This window comes from Aquarana catesbeiana, linkage group LG11, assembly GCF_042186555.1.
Source record: "Aquarana catesbeiana isolate 2022-GZ linkage group LG11, ASM4218655v1, whole genome shotgun sequence".
Classification (NCBI taxonomy): Eukaryota; Metazoa; Chordata; class Amphibia; order Anura; family Ranidae; genus Aquarana; species Aquarana catesbeiana.
Window position 1 is genome coordinate 54,729,937 of NC_133334.1, and position 26,552 is coordinate 54,756,488.

Sequence of the window (26,552 nt, forward strand, 5' to 3'; positions counted from 1 at the left end):
CTGTTATTTTTATGCCTGCATGCCCTGGTTTATCTCATACTGTGTGTTTGCATGCTAATACTGTTATTTTGTTCCTGACAGTTTTAACGGTGTCCCTATGAGGTGTGACTGATGCTGGGACTGTTGATTGGGACCCCCCCTTCTTCTCCTCCCCCGGGTGTTCTTGGGTGGGGGGGAGGTTGGGAGTATATCCTTCTCGCGCCGGCATTGGCCGCTGCGCTGTACTGGCGTGCTGTGGGATGTAGTTCCCCCCCCGCAGGCCAATCAGAGTTGCAGGACTCCCTTTCATTTGGCGTCCCTGGTTGTGCACCCCCAATAGGATGCCTTGTGTCCCGCATGGTTGGCTCTTCGTCGTGGTTCACAATGGTGGGCGGGTGACCCTGGGCGGGCGGGGCGCTGACCTCCGTGGGCCACTCCGCAGCCTTTTCCATCGGCTCATTCTCTACGCCTTGTGTTTCCCCCCCATCTTTTTTGGGGGGATTCTTTTTGGTTATCTTCACTGTTTTTAGTTTATTGCTTTTCGTTATACTTCACTCTTGCTGGGGTGGATGGGAGGGTTGGGCCCTCTGTTATTGGACTTTGACTAACCACTCCCCCACGTAGTCTATCAGTATCTTGGGGGATGTGTGATATTACAAGTTTGCTTCTTACAGATTTGGATACATTAGGGTTTGGTACCCTTAGCTTGATAGTTTATTTCTTTCATCTTCTGTCTCTCTAAACCCCATCCTTTCTATTACCCTTCTTTACCTTTGCTCTACCCCCCACCCTCCTGCGGCGACGATGGACAATATTAAAGTAGTGTCGTTAAATGCAAAAGGCCTCAACATACCCGAAAAGACGCATGCTCCTGAATGACTTAAGACACTCTCATGCGGATGTTTCTTTCATCCAGGAGACTCACTTTAAGAAAGATAAACTTCCCATCCTCAAAAATAGATTTTACCCCCTGACGTATCACTCCACAAACCAGCAGCCAAGTCCAAAGGGGTTTCCATTTTGTTTTCCAGTAAAATTCCTTGGAAATGTCAAGACTCTATTAAATACCCTGATGGACGCTATGTGTTCCTCAAGGGACTGATAGTTGACTTGCAGGTCACTATGGCAACTCTTTACACCTGCTAATGATCATCAGGATGTCTTTATTCACCAAACCCTAGAAAAACGTTTGAACTTTACTGAGGGGCAGCTAATCCTCGGAGGAGACTTTAATGTCCCCCTGCTACCCTCTGTAGACACCTCCTCTGGATCTTCCTCTATCCTTCCAAGTTCCTGGAAACGAATAGCTCAGTCTTTTCATAGGGCTGGTCTATGTTTGGAGGTTGCAGCATTCTGGGGAACGGGATTACACGTTCTGCTCTTCTCCGCACAAGGTATTTACCAGAACGGACTACTTTTTAATTCCTCATGGATAACTCCATGCAGTGTTCGATTCCTCCGTTTGCCATATAACATGGTCTAATCATGCTCCCGTTTCCCTGGTGTATGCACTCTCTGGGATGTCCTCCTCCAGACCCCGCTTTTGGCGACTGAGCAAAAGTCGCCTACAGGTGCCAGAGATATTAGCAGATGTGCCCAAGGAATTAAGCCTCTACTTCCAAACAAACGCTCGCTCAGATTGCGACCCAGGTTCCCTCTGGGAAGCCCACAAAACAGTTCTCAGGGGTACACTCATTAAGCATGGTGCACGGGTCAAACGGGAACGGGGTGAACAACTCACTCGGCTCCTAGACAAACTATTTGCCACCGAGTCACGCCACAAGCACGCTCCCTCTCATTGGAAATAGAACTAATACAGAAATAGAAGTTAATACGCAAACAGGTCACTGAGCTACTACATTACAAGGCCAAAGCAGCATTACAATTTTGCCGTAAAACTAACTGAGTCGGGAGATAAATGCAATGCGGGAAAGTATTGGCTAGCATGGTCAGGGACCATAGATTGTCCTCATATTCCCCAGATTGTAACCTCCAGCGGTCAGAAAGCTGTACTACCCAAACATATTACACAGGAATTCAAAGGTTTTTACTCATCTCTCTATAACCTGCCGAATCGAACACCCACCCCCCCCCCCCCAAGCCACTATTGAGGACTAAATAATTTCTTCCCTCAACTCCCTTCCCTCTCTACCGAGATTCAGGAAGAGCTGAATTCCCCTATAACCCTAGAGGAACTCCAGAAAGCAGTAGGCGCCATGAAACCTGGTAAAGCCCGGGCCCAGATGGCTACACTATACAATACTATAAAACTCTTCTCCCAATCCTCGGCCCATATATGATGAATCTTCAGCACGCTTGGTTTAGACTCTATTTTCCCCCAGAGACACCCTGAGCGCTCGGTTATCCATAAGGAAGGCAAAGGCCCTATGTCTTGCAGCAGCTATAGACCCATCTCGCTCTTAAATGTCGACCTAAAGCTATTTCTTAAGACCTTGGCTACCCGGCTGGTTCAACAACTACAGACTCTGGTTCATCTTAACCAGGTGGGCTTTATCCCCACTAGAGAGGCAAGAGACAATACAATCAAGGTGCTTTAATCTCCTTTCATGTAGCAAATTCTACCAATACCGCACGTGTTTTCCTAAGCACTGACGCCAAAAAGGCGTTTGATTGTGTGAACTGGGATTTTATCTTTTTCGGCGCTCCGTCATATTGGTCTGGGTGAGACCATGCTGCGCTGGATAGCCAAGATCTACTCCAACCTGACAGCCCAGGGGAAAGCAAATGGTTTCCTCTCTGACCCCTTCCCTATTGGTAATGGGACACGACAGGGATGCCCTCTGTCCCCTCTCCTCTTTGCCCTCTCTCTGGAACCATTCCTCTGTAAAATCAGATTGAATACAATGGACTAACTTCAAAATAATGACTAGATGGTACCTCACTCCTATTAGACTCCTGATGGTATCTTGTATCCTGTGAATTTCTGAGTGATAGTATGGATATTCACCCAAAAATTCGTCAGATTAGGGCAGGACCAAAATAAAAAAAAAAAAGTTATGGTTATAAGAAATTGGGAGAAAAGTAGCACAAAAGTGGATACAGTGGCATGCACAATGGCTGAGAATATGAAGTGCCTAATCTAACTAGTGAATATGATGTATACAGTTTTATGCCATGCTTCCAGGAAGCTCTTGAAGCATTCCTTAATAATGGAAAGCCTAAATGCCCAAAGTAGGCTGTTGGGCCCCTTTCACACGGGTGCCCCTGTTTTGCGGGATCCGCTTGCTCAGTGGGTGATTGCTCTGCTGAGCAGGTGGATGACCGGTCCCACCCTCCTCTAGGACATGTCAACGATGACATCTGCCGCTCCATAGGAGTGAATGGAGGGTCCAGTCAGGTCCACCTGAAAAACTGACTGGCGGACCTGATTGGACAGGGCCCTTAGGCTGCATTCACACCTGAGCGTAGCGTCTGAGCGTTTTTTTTTTTTTTCCTGCATTGTTTGCATGTTTTCGTATGCAGCGGTTTAGGGCTTTGGAGTTTTTTTTTTTTTATTAGCCAATACAGAAAACTATTATCTGTTGCATCATTTGTTGCTAGGTATTTCAGCTTTTTTAGCTTTTCTATTAGCTTTTATTTCTTCTTTTATTACTCTTCATTTTATTATGTTTTTTTTGTTTGCGTAAGGGGTTCGAGTTCAGTTGGGGTTAGGGTTATTTCATTTTTTTTTTTTTTTTTTTTTTAATTTTTATTTATTATTATTATACAAATAATAAAGTGTAAAATACACAAGAATCATAAATTCAATAAATACTAAGTAACAATAAATAATTAACCCTTTAATTTTAACTTTTACCCATTAAAAAATAAAAATATAAATAAACACCCTAACGCAAAAATATTAATGTATTTTTTTTGTTCGAGTTTGTGTGTTGTTTATTATTATAATGTATTTAATATTTTTTAAAGTTATAGGTTAATTATTGCATTTTTACTTCTTTATGATGTTTAGTTATTTGTGTATTTTACATTTATTTTTTCATATATTACTATTTTTTTTTTTTTTTACTGTTTTTTCATTTGAGCAGAAAATCACGCAAAAACATGCGCAGAAATGCACGAATGGTGTGTCTCCATTTATTTATATGGAAATACAAATGCGCCCAAAACTCATAAATCTGCCCGATTCTAGTGACAAAAAAAGAACTTTGAGCTTCAGGCGACTTTGAGTGGAGATGTGAGCCCTCTCCGTAGAGAATAATTGATTTTTTTTTTTTCTCCAGCGTTTTTGAGCTTCAAGCAGATAATCGCTCAGATGTGAATGGGGGTTTAGAGTAAATGTGCAACACCAGAAATATTGGATGTGAGCGTGATTTGCTCTGGTTCTCGTTGACACTTTTTTTGTATTTGGCTTGCTTGTACGGAGTATAGGGTTTATGTTTAACAAACTCACTGAATTGTTACAAACTAACACATTATTACTACTATTATTATTATTATTATTATTATTATTATTATTATTATTATTTTAATATTTTTTTGCAGTTCCAGATTGGAGAGCTGGCTAATAATCTCATCAGTAAACTGGAGTTTTTGGGCATAAACAGGCAATCTGTGTCCAACTTCCATGTGCTGCTGTTTCAGACTGAGGTGAGTATTTGTTCATTCTTGTCCAGTGTTGGGGTTATGGGGTTGACTTACTAAAGGCAAATAAGACAGTGCACTTTTGCAAGTACAATTTCACTCTGCTTGTGCAGTTGATCCAGTGTTTAGTATCACTTTACAAAGAATGAAAAAAAACTGAATTTTTGCTTGCACGTGATTGTGAATGGGGCCATAGAAAAGCATTGTGTGCATTTAGGTGCGGTAGATAACTTCATCTGTTCGCAGCTAAAAGCACAATTCTATCCTCCCGTGTGAAAGGGGCCTTACTAAGCTGTGAAGCGACTGCACTTGCAGAGTGCACAGTCTATTTGCCATTAGTAAATCAACCCCTATGTTTTAGTAAAAGTGGTTACCAAAAGGCTGCATTGCAAGTTAACTTCCAATCCATGTGAAAAACCTGGGGAAATTGGCCTTTTTTGGGGGTGAAAAGGAGAAAAAAAGTTTCCACTATAACTGGGATTTACAGAAAATGTGGGTAGGAGGAGGCTGGCACACTAGAGAGGAAAATCCCAGACTGTAATTTGGAAGTGTATTGAACCCTAAGCCAATTTGCTGAAATCTCACAGCTGCATTTATTTCTTTGGTATCGCCAACAGACTCGAATCTCAGATTGGAGGGAAGGAGCGCTCAGCGGAATCTATCTGAAACGTAAATTGCAAGACGCATCTGAACAAATAAAACAGTATGAAATTAACGCCACCCCTAAAGGCTGGGCCTGCCACTGGGACAGGTACGAATCTTCCCCAATTTTCACCTTTCACATCTCAAAACATGACTTGTGACATCACCACCTGACCTCGTGACCTCATCTGTCTGGAGACTGAACACGGCCGCACTTTAGGTTCTGGGTGGGCAGATCCCTGGAGCACAGTGAGCACTTGGGCCTGCACATTGGAGAAACTTAAGTTTTTTTCATAGCTGTGTATGCATATTGTCCATGTAAAGCTCTTTCCTGAGAGGACTAAAAAAAAATAAAAAAAAAAAAGGTTGGGTAGAACTCACTCTCAGTGCCAAGTGCGCTGATGGGGCAGGGACAGGGGGATGCGCATGCGCAAGCTTTGTGACCATTTCAGGATCCGGATCCCTATCCTTTCCCATCTTACACCAGTGAAGTTCCGACAAGCTTCGTGGCCCCAAAGGTGACAGCGAAGAACAAGATACATCCCGTGATGCAGGTCAGACCAAAATTATTTCTTTTTTATACTTGTGGTTTTTTTTTTTAATTCTTCTTTTTTTTAAGTTTTTTTTTTTTTTTTTTTTTTTTTCTGTACATTGTGCTTTTAATTGAAGATCTTTGCTCTCTTATCTTTCAGCTCTCAAAAAGTATACACATATTTTAATCCCGTGGATATCATATTTGAACTTATTACCAGAATGGTGGTGTCAACCATCCCCAGCTGTATTAAGCATTTAAGCAATTTGTTATCTTAATTTGATCTGTGTTCAGAGTTGCATAAAGATGCTCTGCAAACCGATGCCAGTCCATCTTAGGATGGCATTTTTCTTTCAAAGTTGAGATCATTTTTGTCAGGTTCCCTCCTGTTGGCTGATTCCAGCTTTAGGAGTGTGGACCTTATTGGGCGAATATCCGAGGGGTGAATATTTACAGATTTTTGTCTCTTTTTTTGTGATTCAGGAATCATAGGCGATATTTCTATGTTAACGACATCTCGGCAGAGTCACAGTGGGAGTTTCCTGATGTGGATGAGGAAGAGGAGGGGTCTGCACCCCAAAATAAAATACAAGCAGCCTCTAAATTGGCTGAAAAGGACAAGGTTGAATGTGCATTGGCTCTTCCTCCTGAGCCACCAACAAGTATCCCAGGTAACTTGAATAGAAAATGTTGCTTTACAGAGAGCTTATGTTTTGATGTTGATATCAAAGGGTATACCATTTTATTTTATTTTTTTTATTTACATTGACTTGTGTTCATTATTTTTATTTTATTTTTTTTCTCCATAACATTTGTAACATAAACCTATGGAATTGCAACATTCCAAAAAAAAAAATGTACAGATTTGCCAGTACAGTATATAACTCATCCTGTAATGTTGGTTCACAAACTTTCCCAGGATTGCTTTCCCTAGAATTGCAGGGGCATATTTTACCTTCTTTTTACCTTGATGATTTGTAGTTTAGCTACTAAATACCAAAGGTACAATTGTCATATAAAATTGAACTCCAGGCCAGTATCTGAAAAGACAGCTGTAATTCATATGTGAACTGTCATTGCAAAAGGCTTTCAGATTCTGTTTAGCCAGTCTTGGGATTCAAGCACCCCTTTCCAGACAGGAGTAGCAAGATTTCACTTTATGATCATCAGTCTGCTGATTTGACAAGGAACTAGCATCATTGCACTGATGTGACTATCACTCTTCATTTTCCTTCTGTCTGCAAACTCCTAGAGTTAGTCTGACAGCACAGCAAATGCAATAGAGCCCTAACTGGCTCGCAGTGCTGCCTTTCCCTCTTACAGTCTGAGTGCTGCTGGGAAGCTAATATAGAATTCAGGGACTTGTATAATATGCATTTAATAGCCAGTATGAGATATACGTAACGGGATTAGGGCTGCAACTAACGATTATTTTCATAATCGATTAGTTGGCCGATTATTGTTTCGATTATTCGGTTAATAACCTTAAAAAAAACTGTGGTGTATAATTTAGTTTAATATGTAAAGTTTAAAAAAAAAAAAGGAAATGTATTCCTAAATATCTCAATGCAGTGGTAAATATAAATTACCAACTTCATGGTTAGGGAGCAAAAGCTCTAATCCACTCTGAGAATAAGACAGAGGAGATATACTGTATATACAATTAGAAGAGATATACTGTATATACTATTAGAGGAGATATACTATTAAAGGGTGAATCTGGTAAATATCATCAGACTCAGAGATCGATTTTTTTCATTCAGCGAATGTACAAAGATTTTTCGTCTGAATATTCTCATCTGAAAATTGATCGGTGTGGCCAGCATAAGGCTCGGTACACACCTATGCAGTTTGGTTTTGATCCGTTTCTGCAGTGCTTTTTGCTGTGCGTTTTGATTTTTGCACACATGATTTTGCTGCGATTTGCGTTTTTGCATTTTTTTTGGACAATTTGTTGTTGGGCAAATTTAAAAACACAAATTGCTGCAAAAACGCATTACGTGCTTTTTAGCAGCTTCTCCATTTAAGTATATTGAACCAAAAAAGCACTGGTTTGCGTTAAGAAAAAAAAAAAAAAAGTCCCTGACCCTTTCCAAATACGCAGCGGCTGAAAAAAGCATAGATGTGAACGTGTCCCATAGGAAGCCATGTAAATGAACTGTAGTGCGTTTCTGCAAAAAGCACCAAAAACACATAGGTGTGAAGCAGGTCTAAGACGTTTAGTAATATAATGGGGTTAAAAAAAAACTAAAATTAGCCCTTTAGATAATCACTACTGTAAGGGGTTCATTTTTTTACTGTAGAACTGTGAAAGTAATATTTTTACAGCAACAATTATTTGCTCTTTTTGTGCTATAAAGGGCTCATTTTAGTTTTTTTTTTTTTTAACCCCATTATGTTACTGTCCGATTAATCGATTATGAAAATAGTAATCGATTAATTTCATAATCGATTGGTTGTCGATTAATCGATTAGTTGTTTCAGCCCTAAACGGGATTAAATGAGATTCTGGTCTTCTGTCTGCTTTACTTGGCTTTTGATGCTTTTCAGATATGCCAATACACAGTACAGTAGGAGAGTAAAGGGAGGTGAAGGTTATGATAAGGCAACAGCAGTCCTATAAGCCAGTGGTTCTCAACCTCGGTCCTCAAGTACCCCCCAACGGGCCATGTTTTCACGTTTTTCCTTTACTTTTGCACAGCTGCTTTAAATCAATATCAATGACATGGTATTGATAAGAGCTATTTTATCTAAGGGAAGTTCCCCTGACATGGCCTGTTGGGGTTACTTGAGGACTGAGGTTGAGAACCACTGCTATAAGCCATGAAGTATACAGCGAGGGGAAAAAAGTATTTGATCCCCTGCTGATTTTGTACATTTGCCCGCTGACAAAAAAATGATCAGTCTATATTATAATGGTAGGTTTATTTTAACAGTGAGAGACAGAATAACAACAAAAAAATCCAGAAAAACACATTTCAAAAAAGTTATAAATTCATTTGCATTTTAATGAGTGAAATAAGTATTTTGATTCCCTATCGGCAAGATTTCTGTCTCCTTCTATACAGATAACAAGCTGAGTGTGCTCCTAATCTCCGCTCTTTAACTGTATAAAAGACACCTGTCCACAGAAACAGTCAATCAGATTCCAATCTCTCCACCATGGCCAAGACCAATGAGCTGTCCAAGAATGTCAGGGATAAGATTGTAGATCTACACAAGGCTGGAATGGGCTACAAGACCATCGCCAAGCAGCTTGGTGAGAGGGTGACAACAGTTGGTGTGGTTATTTGCAAATGGAAGAAACACAAATTAACTGTCAATTGCCCTCGGTCTGGGGCTCCATGCGAGATCTCACCTTGTGGAGTTTCAATGATCATGAGAATGGTGAGGAATCAGCCCAGAACCACACGGGAGAATCTTGTCAATGATCTCAAGGCAGCTGGGATCATGGTCACCAAGAAAACAATTGGTAACGCACTACACCATGAAGGATTGAAATCCTGCACTGCTCGCAAGGTCCCCCTGCTCAAGAAAGCACATGTACAGGCCCGTCTGAAGTTTGCTCATGAACATCTGAATGATTCAGAGGAGAACTGGGTGAAAGTGTTGTGGTCAGGTGAGACCAAAATCGAGCTCTTTGGCATCAACTCAACTCGCTGTGTTTGGAGGAAGAATGTTGCCTATGACCCCAAGAACACCATCCCCACCATCAAACATGGAGGTGGAAGCATTATGCATCGGGGTGTTTTTCTGCTAAGATAAGAGGACAGGACAACTGCACCGCATCAAAGGGATGATGGACGGAGCCATGTACCATCAAATCTTGGGTGAGAACCTCCTTCCCTTAGCCAGGGCATTGAAAATGGGTCTGGAATGGATGGGTATTCTAGCATGACAATGACCCAAAACACATGGCTATGGCAACAAAGGAGTGGCTCAAAAAGGACATTAAGGTCCTGGACTGGCCTAGCAAGTCTCCAGACCTTAATCCCATAGAAAATATGTGGAGGTACCTGAAGGTTTGAGTTGCCAAACGTCAGCCTAGAAACCTTAATGAGATTGGAGAGGAATCTGCAAAGAGGAGTGGGACAAAATCCCTCCTGAGATGTGTGCAAACCTGGTGGCCAACTACAATAAAGGTCTGACCTCTGTGATTGCCAACAAGGGTATTGCCACCAAGTCATGTTTTGTGAAGCGGTCAAATGCTTATTTCAGTCATTAAAATGCAAATCAATTTATAACTTTTTTTGAAATGCGTTTTTCTGGATATTTTTGTTATTATGTCTCTCACTGTTAAAATAAAACTACCATTAAAATTAGACTGCTCGTTTTTTTTGTCAGTGGGCAAACGTACAAAATCAGCAGGGGATCAAATACTTTTACACATCACTGTATAGGTTACATAATCATGAACTGATTAGCTAAATTTTTCAAACATTTGGATGCAACCGGTTTGAAGATTAAGAGGACTAATATACTGAATGCTGCATATCGCCCCCCCTTAATGGTTTTTCAAACATTTTTAAAGGCACAATACAGGTTAAAAGAAAATAATTAAAAATTGCACGTACAGGCTTATATAGCGTATCACAGAGAAATGCAAAATACTGATATGTCATTGAGAGGGGGGGGAATGGAGGAAAAAGAAAAAAAAAAAAGGCAGAGAAGAGAGTATGAATGGGGGGGAAAAAGCTTCTCCAGTCTGCCAGAGTTCTCACGTCACCAGTTGTCTTCTCTAATTGGGACATAATAGCATAATCGGGCTTCGATTTGAAGCAAGGCTAACATGCTCAGTTCTTGATGATACGTTTTGTCTTGTGTAAATCAACTTCTGCAACTCTAACCTATTGAACCACTCTTTCAAGGAAGGTATTAAAGTTTTCTTCCAGTGTGTGAGAACACGAATTATGACTGCATTTACCATGTCCAGGGATTTCCAATAGTGCTTGTCGGGTATGGCTGTATGATGCAGCAGGTATTGGGAATAAATGGTGACTTTTTCAATGATCTGATGCACACTTTGCCAGTATGGTTGAATCATGGGACATTTACCTTCTTCCACTAAACAACACCAGCAGTGTTTTGGCACTTAAAGAGTAGGATTTATGAAGGAGAAAAGGCGGACATTCTATACAAATGAGTATATTGTTTTTAGCCATTTTCTTGGATAAAAATATTTAGGGAGGCCTTGTGTATGACATTATGACGTTATGTATGCATTCCCAACCCCCGGCTTCGTTCTCCGTGTTTTACAGTATTTTCCATTGTTTGTGTGAAGATGATAGGTCATGTAGATGGCAGATATAAGATGTCTCAATGGTGTGCCTGAGAGGCAAACAAAGCTGTCTGTCTTCACTCTTTCAGAAAGCTGGTTGACTCAGGGGAGTAGGTCATCAGATGATCAAAGCAGTATTTACGTTCGGGTTTGAAACAAACCCTGATTACTAAATTGTCACACCATGGGGTGTGCTCATTATTCTCTAAAAAAAAAAAAAAAACCACAAAAAAACAAAGATCTGGCGAAAAATCAGGACATTGTCTAGCAGGAGTCATGGGATTGTAGATTTTGAGGACTGAGCACAGACTGTTTGGAAGGTATATGTGTGCCAATATCCAGGTGAGTATAAAAGCATTTCAGGGCCACCTGAGAAGTTGGCCAAGGAGCAGGGTGCAGTGAGTATGGAGTGAATGAGTGATTCACGAACGTTCAATCCACCACCTGGCATGATGCATGTTTTATGTATTCATAACATTCATTGTTCTCTTTTCCAGATTCTACCTTGGCTAAAACCTTACCCAGTGCACCAGTTGGTCAGAACTGGAACTACGTTCAGCAGCCCCCACTGCCTTTAGAAGTTCCTCTACCCCCACCCCCACCCCCTCCCGAATCCCCACCCCCTCCCCCTCCTGACTCCCCTCCCCCACCACCACCTCCCATGGAGGAAGAAGAAATAGAGGAGGTTGAAATGGAAGATGATGACAATGTTGAGCCACCAGTCCCAGGAATGGAGAACATAGTTGTGACTTCTGCCAACACTGAGATTCCCGCCTCTAAGGTGAGGACACACACTGTAAAAGACTAGATTACAATATAAGGCCTTGTGCCAGTAATGATGGCTCAATTTTTTACATCCTCATAGTTGTATATCTGCAGTGTGAGATCAAAGGCACTGCTTTCTCTGACTGCTAGTCTCAGGAGATTTGTACGTGTCACTTCTGTGCTGCACAGTCATGCAGAGACACAGTGCAGAACAAGGCATAAAAAAATCAGTGATGGGGACAAATTGGCTGAAGGGAAATTACAGGAAATAATGGTGACCAGTCCTTTAGCTGCCTTTTTTGAGTACTGCTTCCATAATTTAGTTCCTCGTTAAGGTAGAACTATAAGCAAAACATTTTTTTCATTTTGGTTAGTGGAGGGTTTTAACCTCTGTTCTGTTTATTTTTGCCATCTTTGTCCCATTGGGGAGATTTCCCTTTTTCCATTTGCTTCCTGTCCTATAGCCAAAACAGGATGTGAGGAAATCCCTGCAAATTAAGGTAATCTCTTGGTGGTGACGCCCAAGTCACCAGAATGAGTGTCCTCATTGGAGGATTTCCCCTCTATTTTCTGGGGACAACCCAAAATTTGGGATTTTCTTTTACTTTCAATGATAATTGTAAACAGGAGAAATAGGGTGAATCTCCCTAACAGGGGCTCAGACCGCAATAAAAACTGACAGGTGTTCTAATCCCTCTATCCAAAACTGGAAAAAAAAGGTTTTGCCTTTTAGTTTATATTTTAAGGTCAGTAGGGTCCCTGGCATTGAATTGTTAAACAGCAGGGGTGGGGCTTGGCTGCAGTCAGAGCACAACTTGAGATGTGTGTGTGTGTGGCCTATGAAATAATTTACTTGTTTTTGTAATTTCAGGTGAAAAATGAACAGGCTGCATCTGGAAAGGCTTCAAAGAGGAAAGCTACAGATATGTTTTCGGAACAAACCGTGACAATAGGAAGTTGTCCTGTGCTCTACACTCAGCAGGCTATCCCTGCAGGTCAGGATTTAGTTACATATAGTTACATATAGTAGGTGAGGTTGAAAAAAGACACAAGTCCATCAAGTCCAACCTATGTGTGTTTATGTGTTAGTATTACATTGTATATCCCTGTATGTTGCGGTCATTCAGGTGCTCATCTAATAGTTTCTTGAAGCTATTGATGCTCCCCACTGAGACCACCGCCTGTGGAAGGGAATTCCACATCCTTGCCACTCTTACAGTAAAGAACCCTCTACGTAGCTTAAGGTTAAACCTTTTTTCTTCTAATTTTAATGAGTGGCCACGAGTCTTGTTAAACTCTTTTCTGCAAAAAAGTTTTATTCCTATTGTGGGGTCACCAGTACGGTATTTGTATATTGAAATCTTATCCCCTCTCAAGCGTCTCTTCTCCAGAGAGAATAAGTTCAGTGCTCGCAACCTTTCCTCATAACTAATATCCTCCAGACCCTTTATTAGCTTTGTTGCCCTTCTTTGTACTCGCTCTATTTCCAGTACAACCTTCCTGAGGACTGGTGCCCAGAAGTGGACTGCATACTCCAGGTGCAGCCAGGACAGAGTCTTGTAGAGTGGGAGAATTATCGTTTTATCTCTGGAGTTGATCCCCTTTTTAATGCATGGCAATATTCTGTTTGCTTTGTTAGCAGCAGCTTGGCATTGCATGCATCCTTTTCCATCTTAAGTACCTCCAGAGGTTCTCCCCCCAGTGTATAGATTGCATTCATATTTTTGCCACCCAAATGCATTATTTTATATTTTTCTACATTGAACCTCATTTGCCATGTAGTTGCCCACCCCATTAATTTGTTCAGATCTTCTTGCAAGGTTTCCACATCCTGCGGAGAAGTTATTGCCCTGCTTAGCTTAGTATCATCCGCAAATACAGAGATTGAACTGTTTACCCCATCCTCCAGGTCGTTTATGAACAAATTAAATAGGATTGGTCCCAGCACAGAACCCTGGGGAACCCCACTACCCACCCCTGACCATTCTGAGTACTCCCCATTTATCACCACCCTCTGAACTCGCCCTTGTAGCCAGTTTTCAATCCATGTACTCGCCCTATGGTCCATGCCAACTGACCTTATTTTGTACAGTAAACATTTATGGGGAACTGTGTCAAATGCTTTTGCAAAATCCAGATACACCACGTCTACACGGGCCTTCCTTTATCTAGATGGCAACCCACCTCCTCATAGAACGTTAGTAGATTGGTTTGGCAAGAACGATTCTTCATGAATCCATGCTGATTACTGCTAATGATACCGTTCTCTACTAAAATCTTGTGTATAGTCCCTTTTCATCCCCTCCAAGAGTTTACATACTATTGATGTTAGGCTAACTGGTCTGTAATTCCCAGGGATGTATTTTGGGCCCTTTTTAAATATTGGTGCTACATTGGCTTTTTTCCAATCATCTGGTACCATTCCAGTCAGTAGACTGCCTGTAAAAATTAGGAACAACGGTCTCGCAATCACTTGACTGAGTTCCCTAAGTACCTTCGGATGCAAGCCATATTGTCCCGATGATTTATTAATGTTAAGTTTCTCAAGTCTAATTTTAATTCTGTCCTCTGTTAACCATGGAGGTGCTTCCTGTGATGTGTCATGAGGATAAACACTGCAGTTTTGGTTACTGAAGCCACCCGTTTGTTTACGGTCATCTGTAGTGTGATTGGTTTTTAGCTTGTGAGCAACTTTGATGACATTTCTGTGCATTGTTTCATCAGGTCCTGCCATAACTGCCATGAATGTTGCATCCAGTTATATGGGGCTTCCACTCCAAGTCCCTGCATCTATGGTGATGACTAGTTTGGAATATACTATTCCAAGCAATACTATGGTGCCACCTATACCACTTGTGATGTCACATGCAAACATACCAACTCCTCCAGTGCCAGAGCAACAGGCCCCACCCCCACAAGCCCACCCACCTCCAAGCAAACCACAAGCAACAGAGAAGCTGAAAAAGACTAAAAAAATGAAGGTATTGTTTATCTTGCTTTGTTCAAGAATTGCTTTATGGTAGTGGTAAGGTATATCCTGTGTAAAGCTGCCAGAGTTCCTTATTTATTTTGATTCATTATTGAATTTGAGGTAATGGTGAACTTTTCATTAACTATATGTAAATACTTTTTTTTCCCGTTTTTTTGTTTTAGATAAAATAGGGAATTGTTAAAAACCCCTCTCTGTGTCCCATTGTTGAGGTTTCTTAGCTCCTTTCACCAACCTTCTGGTGCTCTAATGCTGGTTTAGGTCTCCTATGGACCAGCTACAGAGCCGTTTGCAGCTGCCCTGCCTCCCCCCTCCTCTCCTCTTGCCTAATTCTTATGCCGTGTACACATGGGTGGACTTTTCGACCAGACTGGTCCGACGGGACAAATCCGTCGGACAATCCAACCGTGTGTGGGCTTCATCGGACCTGCAGCGGACTTTTTGGGTGGAAAATCAGACGGACTTTAGATTTGGAACATGTTTTAAATCTTTCCGACGGACTCGAGTCCGGTTGAAAAATCCGCTCCTCTGTATGCTAGTACGACAGACGAAAACCGACGCTATTGCAGGTATTGGCTACTGGCTATGAACTTCCTTATTTTAGTCCGGTCGTACGTCATCACGTACGAATCCATCGGACTTTGGTGTGATCGTGTGTAGTCAAGTCCGTTCTTTCAAAAGTCCGTCGGAAAGACCGTTGGACCTTTGATGCCGAAAAGTCCGCCCGTGTGTACACGGCATTAGAAGGCTTTGTATTATGTGAACCCATTCGAAAAATAGAAAGTATTCTATGAATGGACAATGGAGGGAAGGAGCTGGCAATGGCCAGCATATAAGTCTTCATTTTTTTGATAAAGCAACAGTAAAAAAAAGGATATGTGAAATAACTGTGTGCAGAGAGACCATATCTTTGTAGTTTGCCTGCTGGTGTAATTTAAGTAGTCACATAAAATGTGCTTATATTCACTGGTAATCCTCTCTGATTTTGTCTGTAGGTTAAGAAGAGTAAAGTAAAGATGCCCTCTCTAGTCCAGAAGTGGCAGAACATACAGAAGGAGCTGGACGAAGAGGAGAATTCCAGCTCCAGCGAGGAGGATCGAGGTGTTCTTAACCAAAAACGTATTGAGGAGTGGAAAATACATCAGATGAGCAGGTATAAATTAAGGCCTAAGGAAATCACTGAATTCATTTCATTACCAATTTTCTTTCCTTTTCATGCGAAACAGAATGATCTCTTCACATTCTGCATTTGAGCTCCCCCTTCCATTATATTGCATTGATTGACAACATGGCTTCTAATTAGTCAGGACACTCCAGTTGCATCATATGAAGGGAACATATACTAGGATTAGATATACTCAGATGTGTTCTGAGAAGAGTCATACATAGCAGCTGAACTTTAAAGTTTGTTTAAAGCTAAAACTACTATGGAAGGATTTGAATTGGAGAAACAAAACAAAAGGGAACCTACATATTACGAGGTATCAAAAGGATACCTCCAGTCACCCACCCACTCACTTACTTTATTAAAGTGGGGCTCTGTTGCCAAAACACAATGCATATACAAAATAGGCAGACACACAATGTGATAATCAGATTATTGATTGACCTGGATTCTGTATGTTGGTGGGCTATGTATGCAACTGCTCTGTACCTGCTGCATCATTCTGCCAAGATGTTCTAGGTGTTTTTTTTGTGTACACACAGTCCACCCTATAGTCTTTCAATTTGTTTTGCTTTATTAAGGATGATTGAGTTGTGTACATGTGAGTGTAGCGTCTCTCGTCACCTTTGCTTCATTTTAGACAACGTTGTCTTTTTTTTTTTTTTTTTTTTTTTTTTTTTTTGTGATGGTGGGTGGTTTCTGTTCATATATTTACCATTTGATATTGTGTTTAATAAAGTAAAGACTGATATTTTTTTTTTTTTATAGATTGACCTTGTTCATACTTGTTACTATACCCCGGTGGCTTACAGTTATGGTCCTTAAGGCAGCTTTGTCTGTCTGCCTATTTTGTATATGTATGAACCTTTAAATGAAGAAGAAAAAAAAAAAAACCTGTGTCCCATTTGGGGAGATTAACCTTAATTTCCTGTCTCAGAGACACAACAGTAAGTGTGAGGAAATCCCCTAATAGCTGTCACTGAAACAGGTGTCCCTGTTTCTGTTACCTGCATTTACCAGTGATAACTGTGTAAAATTTGGGATTTTCTATCTTTTTCTTGTCTGGGACAAATTGAGGGAGTGAATCTCTTCAGTGTAGACATGATAGATTCCAACCCTTCCACACACAAAACTAATCATTAATATTTTGGTGTCAGATATACTGTTAATGTTTCTGCTGTAACATCATCAAATTCATTTACACTCACTCACCCCCCCCCCCTTCGGAATTGTATTGTGGCCTAATCCTTTATATTTGATCTGCATTTCAGTGGCATGGCAGAAAAGAATGCCAACTTTGAAGCCCTTCCTGCAGACTGGCGAGAGAGATTGAAGAGGCGGAAAATGGAAAAAAGCACGTGACCACTTTTTGTACACTTGTATACTTTCTTACTTCACAATTGTTACTGTAAAAAAAAAAAAAAAAACTTTCTCCCTGCCCCCACTCCCCTACACTGGCGTTGTCATCCGGAGAGTTGGCACGACTTGTCACCAGCTGTCACCCCCTCTGGCCTTGATGGTTTTTCTTCTCTTATGCAAAGCTGCCTTTTTTCTTTTGTATATTTCTCAAACCAATCTGTTTTATTTCATTTTGTATTTATTTACTTTTATTCCCAGATCCTCCTCACATTGAGGTACATTCCTTCATAGTAGACATCCCCTTCTATAATCTAAAGTTGGAGCCAGTTAAGGGACCCTTTATGAGAATGGGTGAAGCGGTTTTATGTTGACCCTTTTGTCATGCGGCACTTTTCTGATATTTTTTTTTTTTTTTTTGTACAATCTGAGCCTTTCTTACCCAGCCACTAGATGGTAATTATGTGATGGTAGACCTCTTTTAGAGTGGATAATATCACACGGGCACAAATCATCTCACGGTAGGAGAAATAGTTTTTGATTTAGAGAAGTGCTGCTTTTGCTGTGAAAAGGTAAAAACTGCACGTTGTCAGACTGTCTCTGGAGTGATCATTTTTCTCACACTTCGGACTGCTTGGTGCAAAAACACAAAGGTGCCCAGTGCTGCCACGGCATTTGTAAGCAGTGCCAGACCTTTTTATGCTGTTCACATTTGTCCTCAGATTAAAATCTGCTCAGGTGTAATGGTGACCATCGTCCAACATCATATCCAAATGCAAGAACTGCGGGCTTGCGTGATTTACTTTATATTGCTGCACTAGCTAAAACCAACTGCCAGCCATACATGTGGAAATTATGTATTCTTTTCATTAGCTTTTGACTGGGAAAACAAAAAAAACGGTCACATCGATATGTATGATCCATCTCCCAACCATTGTGTCCATCGTTTCCTGATTTCAAGCGATCGAAAATTGGGGTAGAAACTGAATATGCCTTTTAATTGGCATTCCAGTATTTCCAAAGAAAATGTTTTGGGTGCTTGATGATGGGAAACGATTGTGGTAAAATGCTGTAGATCATTTTTTTTTCCTATAAAAAGCTTTCAAGATTGTCATGTGTGTGGCCAGCAGTTTGATGTGATTTTTTTTTTTTTTTTAATATTTTTTTTTCCTTTACCTATTCATTATGAATAGGGGACAAGACCACTTTTAAGAGGTGTGCCTCTATTCCCAATAATAGTCCACAGTCCATATTCCCATCGCACACGTTCCTGGAATAAGCATTAAAAGTATTGGGTGCTGTAGCCACGGCCACCTGGATACTGGAACTTATGCGCTATGTAGATATTCGCCATCACACCAAGCATCATCAATTTCGTCCAACAGTTTTTGTTTTTTTTTAATTCAAGGAATGATCACATCACAAAACTGTATAGTGCAATGTTTCGCAGCCACGCAGGACAACCATCATCACATGCCTGAAGAAAGGGTCCTGCGTGGCTCTGAAACATTGCAGTACACCGTTTTGTGATGTGATCATTCTTTGAATAAAAAAACATTTGGACGAAATTGATGATCCTTGGTGTGCTGGCGAACATCTACATCTCTATTACCAATAAAGTGCAACAACTATTCACTGGACTTCTGTAGGATGAATGGGTTGCCTGACTCCTTTGTCCAGGCCAAGCAGCTCTGAGTGCCCCAGCAGCCTCAAAGCTGGTTAAAGTGTATGAAAACCCTGACCATTTACTATTTGCTCCCTTTTGGTCTGGTAAATGTACCATTGACAGTGTTTTTGTTATATCACTTGGTCCTGTCAGAAATTTGTAGCTGCCCCATTTTAGTGCAGATTATGTGTGTTATCTCATGTAGAATAATTATCCTTCCCAGTTCTGATCTCACCTCTGTTATTGCGATGCAACTGTTAGACCCCTCAACAACCACTGAGATCTTCTCCTTGGGCTTCTTCCAGGTGCTGGGTTTTCGGCCTTTAGCTTGGTCAGCAGTGATGACATGACTCCCATGCATGCGCACAGGATTGATTTTTCATTAAGACACACTGCGCCAAGCATGCAGCTCCGTGTTCCTTTCATAGAAGATTAGGAACAGGACATGTAAGTTAGTCTTGTTGCAGAAGAGACATACCATGTCTTTTCTGTAATAAAGAGCTGCCTGTTTGCATATAATTTTTACTGCAAATTTAGTCCTACTTTATGACACAGACCAGCTTGTCAAAAGGATCACTAATGCAGAATCCCAGTAAAGCCCCAGAACTTTTTTTTTTTTCTTTCTTTAGAACCGTTTTGAGGAGTGTTGCATTTTCTGTCATGTTTTTATTGCATTTGTGTTGAGAGATTTCTTCTTATTTCCTGTCCAGGTGACAGATGTCAGAACAGGAAGTGAGGAGAAATTTCCCCCAAAGGGGACACAGCTTGTAAAATCTAATCACTTCTAACCCTTGTCTGCTGTATCCAAATAAAAGAGCTGGAGTTTTACTGTAGGCCCTTCAAAAGAGGAACTTTGGTTCTCTACTCTGATGGGAATGACCTTGTAGCAGGTTTATTAAAGGGTGGCGTGAGATGAAAAGCACTTTCAAAAATTTACATTATAGTGTTCTTTTGTTTGTTTGTTTTTATTTAATCTGCCCACAGATGATTCTAATCTGTATGTATTGGATTTTACTCCAAAAAAAATTGGCCATACTTTGAGAGGGTGCAAGGTATTTTAAACTCTTCAGGTTTTCACTGGTTGTAAATTATGTATATACCAATAAAAAAGCATTTTTACTTTCAATCTAGGTAGTTTTTATTCCTTGTGTGAGTACATGGTTTTACACTGTTTGTTGTATGTGGTCTTTAGTATGTAAATACAAAAATCTAATGCGGCTTGCCAGTCTATAGATGCGATGGCTGCTTTTGTTTTCTTTTAAGGCTTAATTTTACCCTGATGATCCTGTCAGTAACACACTTCTATCCTAGGCTGACCTCACTCACTCATTATAGTGTCTCTGTTGAGCGGCATTCCACATTAGGGCCAGGTTCACATCTATGGGAATTGGAAGCTGGTTTCCCCACATCCAATTGGCATGACAGGTTAGTGTGACCGGCTCCCAATGGAGCCTGTTCACACAGGTCCAGGGCAGCCACGGTCTGCATTTAAAAAGAGTCCTGTGCGTGTTTGGGTCCAATTTTAGGTGTGAATTCAGGCAAATATTTAAACCTGAACGGTGAGGAGGCACGAACGTGTGGCCGTACATATGTGAACCCGGCTTTAAAAAGTAATGCTACATTCACACCAGCGATTACGGCCAGTACCAATTGTAGCACCAGGAATTAGCTGCCTGCCCCGTTCACTAAAGTGACAGGTCGACCGGCGGCCACTGTTTGCTGCTGGACATACTTTGTGTGACTGCAGAACACCAAACTTTCTATTCACCCCCATGATATAAGGGGAAGTGTACTGAAGTTACCTGAGAGGTGACCTAGGCAGGGCTTATTATGCTTGAGAAATCTGAAATAGTAAATATATTTTCCCCTTAAAATAAGACTGGGAAATACAGCCACAGCATTTTATGAAATGGGCATAAGCAAAAGAAACCTTTTCGTCAGGACCACGTCACTGTGATTAGCAGACCCAAGTCACTAAAGTTATAAGTAGATTACTTTTTTTACTTTCACCACTGCAATTTGATTAAAACTTCTACCTCAGACACTTTTTGCCACAATACACAATTAGAAAGATTACAGCTCCCCAACTGCTTCATTTGGTCCAGGATCCCCTCCCTAATAGATGAACAGAGGTGGTGATGCCAATTCATTGTTTAATAAATGAGCTGAAGATGGAAACTGGAAGCTGTATGGGGTGAGTTTGTGCTGCTAAGGAAGGCGCCTTTCTTCTTTTTCTGTCTCTCTTATTGCAGAATTTTTCTCCAAGTAACAAAACATTATACAAAGGCGACTCGTGTCAGAATAGCATTGACAACAAGAGGCAATGCCACATGCTTTTATTGGTACATCTTTTACAGTAAGATAATGCACATACAAAACAGATCCAGAATGTGAGTATTTTAGATTGGAGACATAGTGAGTCTAGGATGACACAACATATATAATAAAAAAAAAAAACATTCAAAACCCAGGAGAGAAGGGTAAGCCAATGGGAAAGGGAGAAGTAACTAATCATCATATAGTAGCTTATTCTATTCTCATTGCTTCTACTGTATTAGTCAATTATACCATTCCATGCGTTGAACACATCAGCTGTTATATTTCATCACATGTTCTTTCACTTAAAGTGGATGTAAACCCACCACTCATGAATATCAACTCTTGCCATGATAAAGTATATATCCCTACCTGTCACAAGTTACCCCCTTTCCTACACTGAGCCCTGCAAAACTCTGGGAATCCATAGGCAGGTCTGTGCTGTGGCACGCGGTGGGCAAAGTTGTGATGTCACTAGACTCCCGCCCACCTCTACACCCCCCCTGGGCTGACAGGCGCAAGGATGAACCTCACGCTTGTTATACGAGAAGTACGCGCACAGGGGACACATCGTGTTCTGGGCAGAAGCAGCGAGCGCACACAGGCTGTAGTGGGGAGGAGATTTGGGCATAGCTGTGCTAACTCTGAGATGCTAGTGCATGAGATAAGAAATTACCTGTCACTCACAGCACAGGGAAGAAACTAGGGCTGGGAGATTTTCAAAAAAAAAAAAATTTGCGATTTTCTTAAAAAAAACTATTCACGATTTGAATCGAGTTGTTTTTTTTTTTTGTTTTTTTACACCTCGCCGGTCCTGAGGAGCTGCAGGCAGGAGTTTTTAGGCGATGCCGCGGCTTCGGCCTATGCCGCAGCGTCCGGCCTCGTGAACTAGGCCGAAGCCACGGCCTCACCTAAAAACTCCTGCCCGCAGCTCCTCAGGACCGGCGCGGTGTCAGCACCGGCCTTGGGGAGCTGCAGGCAGGAGTTTTTGGGCTTTGGCTAAAAACTCCTGCCCGCAGCTCTTCAGGACCGGCGCGAAAAAAAAAAATCTAAAAAATTCGATTTGCTTAAATTTTTAATCAATTTGACCTCTCAACTCTATTCCAAGATTTGAATCAAATTTTTTCCCCAGCCCTAGAAGAAACCGACACACATTTATGTGTGTCATTTTTGTTCTAACTGAAAAAAGATAAGAGAATTGCTCAGAGCTGGATTAACTCTTTGTGGCAAGACTGGGCACAGATGACATGACATCTTCTACTGTACAAGGTAGAGTTCTTAATTAAAAATGTTTTTTTTCAGGTTTACATCCACTTAAAGCATTTCAACCTTTTAAATTGATTGGTGTGTTTTCATTTTAATGTCAAGTAGTTTCTTCAAACAGACCTTCAACCCCCCCCCCCCCAATTAATAAATCTTACAACAATAAAAAAAGTCTTTAGAGCAAAACCAATAGGGTTGTTATTAGTTAGTTGCTTCTTTCTCCATTTTCACTTTTCTGTTTCCCCTTTGGATAGCAAACTGCCACCATTTAAAAAAAAAAAAAAATCAAACATAACTGGCAGCCAGCTTGCTCTGGTAGCCCACACATGAGGCCTATGCTTGTTCTCTGCATGCTCTGTAAATTACATGTCACCTGTGGGGATAAAAATGCCTTTTTTCCTGAGATCTTCCTGGAAGGAATTGGTAACAATGCCTTTCCAGGGAACAGCTATGAGCCACTGGCTATATCACCAGTCCCTCGACATACCAGGAAGTGGGATTAGAAGAACTTAAGTCCCCAAATAAATCCTTTTTATTAAAGTCTTTTAGAGGTTTTGAGATCTACATGTACCATGGTTTCTTGTTTTATTTGGGGGGGGGGGGGGGGGGGAGGGGTCTGCTTTAAAGCAGAACTAAATCCAACCATCTGTCCATTTATCGGTTTCCCAAAACTGTTACATTCAAGGCATGCTATGAATGATGGCTTGACAGAGCACAAGCAACTCTGACAAGTTATCAAATGACTGATATTCTGATTGCATGTGCAGCACTATAGCAACTGCAGATCAAACAGCAGCTTCCTTGGCTGTAAAAGATCAGAGAGTTTAGTTCTGCCTTAAAGGAGAAGTATGACCAAAGCTTTTTTTGTTTAGGCCCTACTCCTATGGATCATGGGACTGCAGCTTCTTCTGTACTGTGACCAGTTTTTCAGCCAAAAGCAGGTTAAAGCCTGACTTCCACCCAGAATCCTGGACCAACAGCTGGCTCAGCCTCTCAGTGAGCTGCTAGGTGCCTGAGGTAGGCATGAGCGCTGGAGGGTCAGACTACAGAGCCAGTGACTGACAGCCACCAGCTCACTGGAGCCTCAGAACCAAGTGGTACATATGCAACCCTTCCAAACCCCTGAGTGGTTGCCTTTGGCCAGAAGCAGTTGAAGCTGTGTCATGGCTGAATAGTAGGAGTCCCAGTGGGACATTAGGACAGATCTCATGTGCTGTATTAGCGGAGTCCAAATTATTGATACCACCAGGATAAATGGGAGGGTAAAATTAAAGTGAACCTTTTTTTCCTTCATAGAAAAGAAAAAAAAAAAACGTGAAGCATGATACCTGAAGTCAAAACTGTTTCCACCCCCATACAGGAATGGAGGGGAAATCTCCCCAACAGGTATACAATCGGGACAAATAGAGAAGGTGAATCTACCAAAAGCGGGGCTCCAGTATCCCCTACCCCCCTAAAAAAAAAAAAAAAAAATAAGTCAGTACCTACAAATACTATAGCTGCTGACTTAATATAAGGACAATTGCCTGTCCAGGGATCCAGCAATATCCTCACCTGAGTCGATTGAAGAAGGCAGGCGCCAGCATCTTCACTAAGGAATACCAATAAAGAAGCCTTTAGGCGAGTCATACTGCTCTTTGTGAATGGCCCCAATGTCTTCCGGGTCCTGTGTTTGTCACAGAAGCCTGGGGGGGGACCAGACATGTTTGTAGCTTGCTATAACGATTGGGGGGGGGGGGGTGCAAACAAGCAGAGCTTCCCCTTTTGGGGTGAAGCTCCGCTTTAGGGACATAACAGGGATGATAAAAACTTGTGGGGAAAAAAATTAACTAGATCCTCCAGCTTCAACCTTTTGCATAAAGGCATAAATAATCGGCATTTCCTAGGAAAGTCCAGTATTTCAGCCTGTCTGGAATGAAGAAAAATTATGCGTAGCAGCCAAACTCCTCCTTTATTTGATAATCTGTACTAGAATGATATATAGATTAGTTGCTACAGCCAACATGTTTAATTTAGTAAATCTGTCCCATGATATATTGTTAAACATAGACAATACATTCTGTACACCCTGGGAGCCCCCCTCACCCCAAAATACAGATTTATAGTAATCTGAAAATGTATTCGGTTTGGAGCTTTTGCCCACAAACACCACCATATATCAATCCAATACAGGTATTTTGTGGCCAAAAAAAAAAAAAATTGACATGTGACACAATCACTTTAACTCCAATAGTATTGATCAGCCGCATAATTAGATACATAGTAACAGCATGGCATGTATCACTGTGCCTTCTCCAATAATGATGAAGTCATTCATTTTGGGAACTAGCGCCCAGAAGTCCTCCAAGGATTTGTAAGCTTCTCTATATTGGACTTGGCATCACACTGTATGTTGCTAAAAACAAAATAAAATCATCCTAGTAACATTTCACATTTTTTGTTATTGAAACAAATAGCATTTTAAAGGAAAATACTTCCTTTATTAAAGGGACCGTTCCCTTTGCCCATGCAAGATGAAGGAAAGGGTTATTTCCCAATCATCTTCCAGGACGGCACACCTGAGAGATGATAGGCCCTTTCCTTCCCCCCCTCTTCAACCAACAATCTTCACTGTGCGGCCTTGCCCATCACTGCATAGCCTTTGCAAAGTAAACATGCCGTCGGGGTACTCTTCTTAATATGCTCACGTGGCGCTCGCCCATTCATTCCTGTAGATGAGCTGTACTCAGGGCGGCCCCAGCTATCCAGTGGAGAATGGCTTATTCACTGGAATTAAAGGAGGCTCAGCATGCGTGTGCAGTAGGAAGAGGACCTGGCTGGAATATTTTCTTTGCAAAGGGTAACTTTGCCAGGCAGAGATGCATACTAAAGTGTACCAGAGCAGCGAAGAAAAGGTGTCAAGAATTTTACCAGGTGGGCTCCGCTAAGAGGCATGGAGAACTTGGTTAAAAAAAAAAAAAAAAAAAGATAATTTGGTTTTGGATAGAGTGGACAGGGATTAGAACACCTGCAAGGTTTTTATTGCTGTCTGTATCTCTGTATCCCTGTTTTGAGTGGGCACCCATGGGTAAATCTTTCAATGGGAACACTAGTTCTGGTGATGCTGGTGACAACCAGGCATTCCCTTGCTTTGTAAAGATTTCTTCTCGATCCAGCGATTTCGAGAGGCTGCCCTGTGTGTCCCGCAGTGAATACAGGCTCCCCTGCTGCCTCCTCTCTCCAACACATATGAAAACGCTTTACAGCTGCTGGACGGCTCTACACTGCTCTCTACCACCATGCTGAGGATGGACACATGCCACAAGATGAGGACTCCTGATTTTATCATGTCTTTTAACACTCAACGATCTTGTAAATGCTTTTAACCCTTTGTACACTTTATTAAATTTTACATACTGCACTTAGAGGCACCTTTCTTTTCCTTTTTTATATCTTCAGAGTTGCTTCTCCTCTAACCAAAGTGCTGCCAGAAGTGCCACCTCATCACTATCATCCTCTGACCAGCTACCCACCTCCACCAGAGCGCCTTTATCTCCTCTCTAAATTAAATCGCACCTGGCAGTCTGTGTGCTTCTAGCGGGTCACTGATTCTTAGGAAAGTAAAGAATAGAAGAATAAACACAGAGACAATGGAGTGCCAGCCCTCCAGAAATGCTTAAGACCCCTTTCACACGGGGGCGTCTTAGCGTTAAAAAAAGCGCCTGTAAAACCCTGAAAGAAGCTTCATCTGCAATCCCAATGTGAAAGCCTGAGTCCTTTAAGAGCCCTTTCACACTGCCAGCGTCCGAAAAACGCTGGTAAAGTGCCGCTTAAACTAGTGGCGCTTTACCAGCGTTTTTCAAAGCTCTTAACCCCCGCTAGAGGCCGAATAAAGGGTTAAAAGCGCCACTGCTAAGGCGCTTTGCAGGCGCTTCCCATTGATTTCAACAGGAAGGGGCGCTTTAGGAGCGGTGTATTCTCACCGCTGCAAAAAAGCTGCTTGCAGGACTTCTTTTG

The 26,552-nt window shown here is 41.5% G+C and overlaps 2 protein-coding genes across 6 annotated transcripts in view; one reads left to right on the forward strand and one right to left on the reverse strand.

Moving 5' to 3' along the window:
* The window catches only part of FNBP4 (formin binding protein 4), a 39,930-nt gene extending 19,827 nt beyond the window's left edge, over nucleotides 1–20,103 (forward strand). For both annotated transcript variants that reach the window (XM_073604430.1, XM_073604431.1), the window contains exons 10-17: nucleotides 4,486–4,590; nucleotides 5,202–5,335; nucleotides 6,242–6,429; nucleotides 11,534–11,817; nucleotides 12,673–12,796; nucleotides 14,526–14,782; nucleotides 15,786–15,943; nucleotides 17,227–20,103. In XM_073604430.1, coding sequence (XP_073460531.1) covers nucleotides 4,486–4,590; nucleotides 5,202–5,335; nucleotides 6,242–6,429; nucleotides 11,534–11,817; nucleotides 12,673–12,796; nucleotides 14,526–14,782; nucleotides 15,786–15,943; nucleotides 17,227–17,317 — 1,341 coding nt within the window. In that variant the 3' untranslated portion in view covers nucleotides 17,318–20,103. The remainder of the gene's footprint in view (nucleotides 1–4,485; nucleotides 4,591–5,201; nucleotides 5,336–6,241; nucleotides 6,430–11,533; nucleotides 11,818–12,672; nucleotides 12,797–14,525; nucleotides 14,783–15,785; nucleotides 15,944–17,226) is intronic.
* Nucleotides 20,104–21,268: 1,165 nt separating this feature from the next.
* Nucleotides 21,269–26,552, reverse strand: part of AGBL2 (AGBL carboxypeptidase 2) — a 95,050-nt gene continuing 89,766 nt past the window's right edge. For all 4 annotated transcript variants that reach the window (XM_073604427.1, XM_073604425.1, XM_073604429.1 and 1 more), the window contains one exon: nucleotides 21,269–24,951. In XM_073604427.1, the coding sequence (XP_073460528.1) occupies nucleotides 24,920–24,951 (32 nt within the window). In that variant the 3' untranslated portion in view covers nucleotides 21,269–24,919. The remainder of the gene's footprint in view (nucleotides 24,952–26,552) is intronic.